The sequence below is a fragment of the Mya arenaria genome, chromosome 6 (assembly GCF_026914265.1).
Source record: "Mya arenaria isolate MELC-2E11 chromosome 6, ASM2691426v1".
Taxonomy (NCBI): Eukaryota; Metazoa; Mollusca; class Bivalvia; order Myida; family Myidae; genus Mya; species Mya arenaria.
The window spans coordinates 83,211,289-83,221,490 of record NC_069127.1 but is presented as its reverse complement, the minus strand read 5'-3'; the positions used below and the strand labels follow the sequence as shown (position 1 = coordinate 83,221,490).

Genomic DNA, 10,202 nt, shown 5'->3' with positions numbered 1-10,202 from the left:
ACTGTATAGAGCAAAACCATGAAGGAACTTATACTGACTTCACGCTTTGTATCATTGGTGTGTTATTGAGTCTTCGGTAATATTTTATCCCATTCAAACCTAGTTCGTCTGTGATATTTTTATTGATGAGCTTACAGCGCTGAATATATTTTTTTCATATAAAACGTCGCTAAATAGCGAGCACTTTTTCAATGATTTTTATTTAGGACGCAACATTAAAGTTATTGCATAAGTTATGTATCGACAAGTAGTCTCAATAATTCAGCCACTCTGATCAAAGCCAAAGTGTTAAACAAAGTTATTAGCCTACTCTGTTAGTTTCGTGCCTTGAATGGTGCTCTTTGGTTTTTCGTGGCTTCCATGACTGTGTTTTAGCATTTTTGTGAGAGTAATTATTATGCAAAACGGGGTCTAAGAAGCTTGGACTACATATACCGTCATTCGATAACTAATGTTATTGGGCGGAAACCATTTTCAATTTCTAGTTACAGTGACCTTGACACACACAACGCTCAAAAGCAATACCCAGGTAGGTCATCACATAAGCTACATACAGACCAACTTTCATTACTATCGATTTATTCTAACTTAAGTTATTGGGCAGAAACCATTTTTTTCTATATTGAGTTACAGTGACCATGACCTTGACCCCATCCCCCTCAAATACAATCTCAAGCTAGCGCTTCACAAAAGCTACCTACACACCAACTTGCATCACTATTCATCTTACTATGTCATTGGGCTGAAACCATTTGCTATTTTAGTAACAGTGACATTGACACCGCTACAAGCTAGCTCTTCATAAGCTACATACACATCGATTTTCATTTCTATCCATCAATGCTTGCTTAAGTTATAGGGCGGAAATCAATGTTTGACGCCCGCCCGCTATGACATCCCCACTTGTTTTTCGTTTAAAACCTGGTTAAAATTACTCGTTTTCCTAAAGCCAGTTGGTAAACGCTTTGCCAAACGTCTTGCATGTCACAGACATAACGACCAGAAAGCTTACTGCTGCTACTCGAAACGGTGACAGGCATATAGAGTCCAAGGGTGGGTTATTTCAATGTTTTGGTGACACTAATGTTGTGTTTCAGTAGTATGTTTTACTAGTAATTGGTATTGGTTTTGTCAACAAGTTACTATAAGGTATACATACATTTTCTTGAGTTTTGAAGTAATAAAATATACAACATTTCTGAAAAATATTGAAAAACAATTATAGTATTTGAAATCATGGTCGTAGGCGCTTGAACAGAGGCTTTTGAACTTGTCGTGGTTTAAAGCATATCTATCATACTCTTGTAAACATAAAAACGGAATTAAAGTTTATAAATTTCAAGGTTACCAATTATGTTAATAATGTCAAAAGTTTACGTTTAAAAGAGTATAAAACTAATATATTAACTGAAACCTAAATATGGACAATTCCAAACAAATACAGTAAGAAACGCTTCGCTAAACGCCTCGAATGTCACATGCCAAAACATCGCATGCCACAGGCAAACGCCTCGCATGCCGCAGGCCAAAACCTCGCATGCCACAAGCCAATGCTATCCATGCCACAGGTTAACGCCTCGCATGCCACAGGCCAAAACCTCGCATGCCATAGGCCAAAACCTCGCATGCCACAGGCCAATGCCTCCCATGCCACAGGTCAACGCCTCCCATGCCACAGGTCAACGCCTCCCATGCCACAGGTCAACGCCTCCCACGCAACAGAACAACGCTTACCATGTCACAGGTTAAAGCCTCGCACACCACAGGCCAACGCCTCCCATGCAACAGGCCAACGCCTCCCATGCCAAAGGCCAAAGTTTCGCACGCCACATGCCAACGCCTCCCATCACATGCCATAGGTCAACGCCTCCCATGCCACAGGTAATAGCCTCGCTCGCCACAGGCATACGTCGCGCCTGCCACAGGCCAACGTTTGCATGCCACAGGTTAACGCATCGCCGGTCACAGATCAACGCTTCGCATGTCACATGCCAATACCTCGCATGCCACAGACAAACGCCTTGCATACCACAGGCCAACGCCTCGCATGCCGCAGGCCAACGCATCGCATACCTCAAACCAACGACTCGCATGCCACAGGCCAACGCCTCGCATGCCCCAGACCAACGCCTCGCAAACCACAGGTCAACGCCTCGCATACCACAGGCGAATGCCTAGCCTGTCACAGGCCAACGCCTCGCATGACACAGGTCAACGCATTGTATGCAATAGGCCAACGCCGCACATGCCACATGCCAACGCATCGCATGCCCGAGGCCAACTCCTCGCATGCCACAGGCCAACGCCTCGCATGCCGCAGGCCAACGCCTCGCATGCCACAGTCCACCGCCCCGCATGCCACAGACCAACGCCTCGAATGCTAAGGCCCACGCCTCACATGCCACAGGCCACCGCCTCGCATGTCACAGGCCAACGCCTCGCATGCTAAGGCCCGCGCCTCGCATGCTAAGACCCGCGCCTCGCATGTCACAGGCCAACGCCTCGCATGCTAAGGCCCGCGCCTCGCATACCACAAGCCAACGCCTCCCATACCACAGGCCAACGCCTCGCATGCCTTAGGAGATTGCCATGGTTATCTTACAGCAGCCCTATTGGACACTGTGACATGATGCCATGTTGTTTTGTGGCTAAATGGGTTTAGATTGAGACTGAAAAATGATTTGAATTTGTTTGTTATGTTTGGACCAGTTTTGTAATTACAGAAATCATGAAGGCATTAAATGCTATGTCATAACTACCGCTCGGCTACCAAATGAGACTAGATCATAGCCATCACGTCAGCATTTGCACTGTTGCAGAGACCATTTCTTTCATTATACACATCTTGATACAAGTAAACTCTGTCTACGATCTCTCACGAACTGTCACTTACTGATATTCTACAAGAATGTCTCCGACATTCGGTTTATTATACTGCCAATCGTGTCTGAGGTGGCTTATATCCATGCTTTATCAACATGACTTCAAACATCTTTGACTCTACCGCCAACATACGTCAACAAAGTTAAAGGTTATCTAAATGAATGCTCTAGAATGACCATAGCACGAAGTTTAAGTTTAATGTAGGACAATTTAGTCACTGTGTCTATTCCCATTGGAATTCACTCAGAAGCGAATTTTATTTGGTTTTAAAGAGTTGGCACATTTTTATTTTACAATTTAAAGTCCGAAATGTTGCATTTTGACCTGATGTCTCCTATATTGAAATAAAGAAGTAAATGTTTTAGGGGGACATGTGTCGGGTGCCCCCCCCCCCCCCCCCCCCTCGGTTTCACTAGTGCTTGTCCCTGTAGTTTCCAATATATTACTAGAATTGGAAGCCATTGGCAGAAAAATGTTGCTGCAGCCTTTATACACAGTAAAATAAGTATCTAAAAATTTCATTTAATGCTCTCAGTGAGCGGTTTTCAACAATTAAGGCCCTAAGCAGTATCACTTTAATAAGGAAAACAGCAACATTAACAACTACAACAACAAAAACATCATCAACAGCAACAACAACAACAGAAGCAACAACAACGACATATTTTTTATATCCAATCCAATGTCAGTAATTAATTGCTGAAAACATTTCAATAAAAAGTTGATAAAAATAATTTTACATGACCTTAAGTGATTCACGATCTTGGCATAGTTCATGTTGTCAGCTGATAGACATTGACCGCCTTTTCTGCAGGTATATAACTGTCGGTATCGAATATTGCCTTTGCAGAAGTTTAGTGTGACTGCAGCAGTAAAAATGAATGGTCTTTTGTTTGGATTTTCTCTTATTGGTAATTATTAACAGTTCTTTTCTAAGTTTGAACACATAGTTAACTGTATAAATGTCCGTCCGTGGAAGGGGTTCTTTTGGTACTGCTACTGCTACTGCTGCTACTACTGCTACTGATATTTCTTCTCACAGGTGATCATCTTATAGCTTTGAGACTAAAATATGCCCTACGATCCTTTCATCTTGTTTATAAAGTTATAATACAATTCTAAGAGTTTATCTTGAAAAAATACCATTAAATATATGTAATAATATGACATTTAAATAAAATTATAAGAGTTTTACTTGAAAAAATATCATCATATATATATTAAGTAAAACTTTTTAGAATTTTATTGAAATTTCATTTTAATACTATTTAAACAGTGTCAATGAAGTGAAGGACCATGTAATAGTGTCAAAGATTTTTGACGATTACCTTTGATACTACTACAAGTACGAATAAGAATAACTAGAAGAAGAAGAAGAAGAAGAAGAAGAAGAAGAAGAAGAAGAAGAAGAAGAAAAAGAAGAAGAAGAAGAAGAAGAAGAAGAAGAAGAAGAACAACAACAACAACAACAACAACAACAACAACAACAACAACAACTATAATAAAAATAATAATAATAATAATAATAATAATAATAATAATAATAATAATAATATACTAATTATAATAATATTTTTTTTTTTATATAAAACTATCATTGTTGTTAATGCTTTAAATACATATATACAAGATCATCTATGCATATTGCCGCCAACTCCTTATTCTACCTCGTGTCCAACAGTTGTGGCGTTCGCCCAGCAGCACCACCCACCCCACCATCCGCACCCAGGCGGCCCAGTAGCCTGTCATCAAGACACAGACTGTGCTGGGTGTGACGCTGGACTAGTCGGTTTCTGCGAGACCGGAGTCTGTTACTGCAGGAATGGTAATAAAGTTTCTCTGTTTCCCATGATGATGGTCTGGTAGTTATTTCTTAATGCGTTTTGGTTTTGCTTGGTTTTCGGTTGGCTATTACCTTATATCGCCATTAACAGGATCATTTTCTAAAAAATACTAGTCATGCTACAAGTTGCAGTTTATTATCCGTTTTTATATAAAATGAATCAAAGAAATAAATTAAAGAATACATTCATTTTATCCAGTAACAAATAAGTTCTTCCCATTTTTGGACATTTGTGTATGTATGAGTATGATTAAAAAACAATAACCTATGCTTATGCATACACATTTTAGTATATACATCGAAAGCTCATTCTTATACAACCAGAATCCACAGTGGTTGTTAAACGTGCAGCATGCACGGATAACGCCGACTGCCCTGCGTGCCAGAACGGGTTGGCCGGCACCTGCAACGCTCAAGGCCACTGTGAGTGCCAGGACACCGCGCATCACCCAGGTAATTTGACTTGTGAAGGATAAAGTGGAGGTGATACTGACACTAACCTTCCAGGTGTTATAGCACTCCCGGAGGGCATTGGAACGCTTAGTCATTGAACAAGCAGCATTGACGTGACACACTGAAAAGGTTAAAAGTGTTGGGAGGGAGGTTTGTGGGTACTCCCTCAAGAAAATTTTATTTTTTTAGTCCGAAATGGTACAATATGGGCGTATTTTTATTACTATTTTTCTCCATTATTGAAATAAATGAAATCAAAAGATAACTTGGACGATAAAAGTGGAGGGGGGGGGCGCCGGGTGCCCCCCTTTGATCCGCTAGTGTAGGCTACGTCATTCCATTGAACTGAAGACCATGATATTTGAGCAAATTGGGTACTGGACATATAGCAGAATGTTTGGATGCTTGGTTTTAAAATTTTCAACACAAATGTTACTATTAGTCTGTACAGCAGCACTAATAGGCTCTTTGACAGGGGAAATGCTGACTAGATGGTACTGATTCAGACATATTTGGTAGACACTCTATAGTTATTACTTTATTATTTAGTATCTTACATGAAAATATAAACAAATTCCAGTTCAATCTATAAAACCAAGCCCCTAACTAAAAATACTATTTTGAAACGGCACGATTTAACAAGTTTTGTTGAATTGCGTCACCCAAAAACACATTCTGTAAAATTATTTAGGTCAAATAGTTAAAAATAAGTCGTATAAGCATAACTCACACGAGTGCTAAGTCGTTGACTGCACACGGCGGAAACTGCACGACCGATAACGAGCGATCACTCGCAAACTTAAAATACGACAATTATATTTCTGATTTATTAAATCAAGATAATACATAGCGATTAGCTACAAAACAACAACAACAGGAAAGCAAATTGAATTTTTCACGAAATTCTACATATTTGTACCGTATAATTTTATGAATGTTCTAAAGTGTTCTCAATTCCCCTCCCAGTGGGAAAACGTGCAGCGTGCACGGATAACGCCGACTGCCCTGCGTGCCAGAACGGGTTGGCCGGCACCTGCAACGCTCAAGGCCACTGCGAGTGCCAGGACACCGCGCATCATCCAGGTAATTTAACTTGTATTATAATACAACCTTCTTTTACTGCCTATGCAATAGCACGTAGGGAATCATTGAGTACTCGGCTCAATCATTAAGAATTTCAACTTTCGCGGGTGCTTAAAGGTCAGTCCACTGCCGCTCATCCGATACACAATCCCTACGTCAGAGATTGCGTTGAGTTTGCAGTCGATACGCTTACTCCGCCCATTCTTAATCATTATGATGTTAGTTCATGTCCTATAACTGTTACATATACAAGCATTCAATGGTGATAAAAATCACTTTAATAGTGTCGGCAGTTATTAGGTAGGAATATGCACGAGTCGTTCTGACAGGTTAAGGGGGCCTAGGTCCGATCCATAAAAAGGTAATAGATGGATCAGTGTACTTGTTAGCCATATAGGGCACTCCCAACATCCAACAGCTAGCTTTAATAGCTCCGCGCATGTGGTGACGACAGCGCGTCGTAGAGTACGGAGTTCAAACATCCTACTCTTTCTTTCACTTTATGAGTTCGCGGACATTTTGCAAGTTACAATTAATGAATGTGGGCCGATTGTTCAGGACTTTGTTAAAATAAACAATGTTGTTGATGGAATTGTTGTTTTCGTTCAAGTGTGTTTTACCTAGGAATTGTTTTGGACACACACATAATCGGCATTATTTCTAAATATATTAGCACAATCTGAATTATTTCAACTTTAAATGTTAAAAAAAGGATGCCGTTAATCAAATTGTTAACTTTTCAAATGAATGTACTCATGCCATAAAACGTTATTTTCCTCCTCCCAGTGGGCAAGCGCGCTGCGTGTAACAAGGTGCACGACTGTAGCGCCGCCGGTTTCACGTGCCCAGACACGCATACCGTCACATGTTCAGCTTCCGGCCACTGTGATTGTGAAGACACCACCCATCAACCAGGTCTAAACCAGTCAACCAGACTTTTATAGTTAACATAAGCTTCACCATAAGCACGTAGTAAACATTTATGCTTAGGCCTAAAAAATACATTTTGTTTATGTCACCCGACCCTACCTATGACCTAGGCGCCGACCCGCCCGACCCGACCCGACCCGACCCGACCCGACCCGCCCGACCCGACCCGAACCCGACCCGACCGTTTTTATGGTCAGCTTGTAAAAAAAATATGAAAAGTTTGTTTTAATATGTAGTTAAACACCATTTTCCAAAGATGAAAATAACATTCTTATATAAAGCATCATAAAATAAATAAATAAAAAAGCATACCTACCCTACCTATTTAACCCTAACCAAACCATTTTAAGGCCTTATAGTAAAAAATGAAACGTTTAATATAAGCTTTTGCTCAGCACTGAATCATTAATCCTTTGCAACTCCTAAGTTTTTCATTCAGAAAGGAGCAACTGTAGCAATTAATATCATACTTGAATTCCTTTCTAAATGAAACATTTTTTTGGGGAAAGCAACGCCCAAAGACAACGCTTATAAACTACCCTCTACCAGCCGTAGTATTCAATAATGCATTCCCTTGTCAACGCATATGGTCATAGGGAATATTACCTTAACCGGTTAAATTGCGGAGTTGTTTTGCTAGCGTAAATGCCATATCACATAAGACCACAGGTCAGTCATGTGATGTGTACGCAAGAAGCGACAAGAGATACAACCCCATAAATCAACCGACACACGTAGCCTTTCTTTTATTTTATATAATATGTCGCAATATGACAATTCTGTTCTTACGTCCATTTTTCATGATAAATCATGTAGTATTTTAACGGAATTTAATAGATTCATGTGCATGTAAACCAGACGAAGGTGTTTTCTTAGTTTTCTATGTCCAAGCCAAGACAGCTATCACAACAGTTAGTTTAAGCGTTTTTAAACGATTGTGAAGAAAATTATATAAACTTATGCAAAGTCACTCTCTACGGCACGATGTTACACGGGAGTGTGGTATTGCGTTGTGGGAGAAACCGGAGAACCCGGAGAAAACCCACTTTTCCGGCATGGTGACCACCAATCAAACCCATATGCGCCCAAGCCGGGAATTTAACCGGGGTCGTTTTTTGTAATTAGCGAGCGCGCTAACCATTGAGCTAACCGAAAAAAGCATACCTGTGTAATGTATTTTGTATGGAATTGATACGTTTGACTTTAACCAGGATATTTCTTAAAATTTAGGCTATTAGATTTCTCACTTTTAGTCTTGTTTCTAGTATGTTATGAAATAAATGTTGTACCACAGTGGGCAAGAGGTACGCGCTATTCGCCAAGCGCCTAACATGCCATGGACCAGGAGACTGCCACAGCTTCACATGCCCGAATGACGTGAAGGCAGCCTGCAGCAGCACTGGACACTGTGAATGCCAAGGAGAATCCACTGGTAATACTAGTTAAATATGTGAACTCGTATGTGAGCTGTTGTGTGTGTCTCTTATCGTCTGCATTGATAGTATGTGGTCATTGATAGTATGTGGTCATTGATAGTATGTGGTCATTGTGTCCTTATACCAATGACCACAGTAAAACAAATGGCATCAGAAGTCTTAAGAATTTTAAGATTACACAAAATATACCAAACAAAAGTAGTGAGATAAACTTAATCCTTTTATAAGGGGCTTGAGATGTTTCGAGAAATTGGGGCCATGGCCTTTTGAACTTTTCCAACGGACGAAGCCTTTGTTTTCCTTTTTTATGCTTAGGTATATGAACTAACCAGTAGCAAATGTGTGTTTTGTTTGTGGTACATTTTAGTCTGGATTGGTGTTTTACACGTTTCGATATACTCTATCTCAATCGTTGAACTTATCAGTGAATGTCATGCTGTTAATATATTTTCATTTATATTTGTTCTTATTCAACTCACAGTCTGTCTTAGTTTGTATACATTTTTCTTTCAACAGTCGGACGAAAATAGAATTCCTCAGGTAAGCATTTCTTTGCCGTTAAGACTTCTGTTGCTCTTTAATACTGTTAGCCATACATTCAAATGCATTATACAATTGTCAGTTGGTTATAAATCTTAATAATAAACTTAATTGTCTCAATCATCCGCTGAAAGAAAATTTGATGAAATATGAAACTTGCATGGCCATAAAATGCGTTTATTTTTTCATTTTCAGGCAGTTGCTTGTGATGACTCGACATGTGTTTGTTAAATTTTGATCAATAAAATTGTTATACACTCAAGTGGTGTTTTCTTACATTTTAGCCCCCGCCGAAAGGCGAAGGGGATATAGTTATGATACGCGCGCATGCGCGCGCGCTTGTGTGTGTGTTTGGTCTTGTCCGGAGCATAACTTTAGAAGTCTTTGAGGTATTGACTTCAAACTACATATTATAAAATGAATGAGGAGATTAAGTTCAGTGCAAGAGAACCATAACTCTGGATATAGTGTTTAAGTTACTGCCCTCTGTTAATTTTCATACTTATTTGTTTGTCCGGATCATTGATCGAAACGTCTTTGAAGTATTGTCTTTAAACTTCATATACAGACATATATAATTGAGGAGAAGTGCAATGCAAAAGAAACATAACTCTGGGTGTAGTTTTTTTAGTTAATGCTCTTTGTTCATACTTATTTTTTCCGGAACATTGATAAGCCTTTGAGGTATTAACTACAATATTAATATACAGATACATCTTATTGAGGGAATGCGCAATGCAAAATTAACCATAACTTTTGGTGTAGTATTTTCCAGTTACATGCATTGCCTTTTGTTAATGTGTTAAATTATTTGCCGAACTGGCATATGACGTAACGTCCATACCATCTTATCGAATAACATTAATTAATAAAAATAACCATTTTTATATGGATTTCCACTTTTTTAAGTTGACAATTACTCGCCAAACACGCATAATATTTGATATAATTATCAAGCACAACTTGAAGGAAAAAAGATGCAAATTCAGTATATATGCCAAAATAAATGCTGAGGACAATGATTTTACCAAACT

General features: G+C 39.5%; 1 protein-coding gene across 1 annotated transcript; it reads left to right on the top strand.

Annotated features, from left to right (window-relative positions):
* Positions 1-3,736: 3,736 nt before the first annotated feature.
* Positions 3,737-6,831, top strand: LOC128238111 (wnt inhibitory factor 1-like). Its single transcript, XM_052953682.1, has 5 exons — positions 3,737-3,794; positions 4,565-4,708; positions 5,051-5,179; positions 6,146-6,262; positions 6,821-6,831. Exons 1-5 carry the CDS (start codon positions 3,761-3,763, stop codon positions 6,829-6,831), a joined length of 435 nt encoding a protein of 144 aa, XP_052809642.1. The 5' UTR covers positions 3,737-3,760.
* The last annotated feature ends 3,371 nt before the right edge of the window (positions 6,832-10,202 follow it).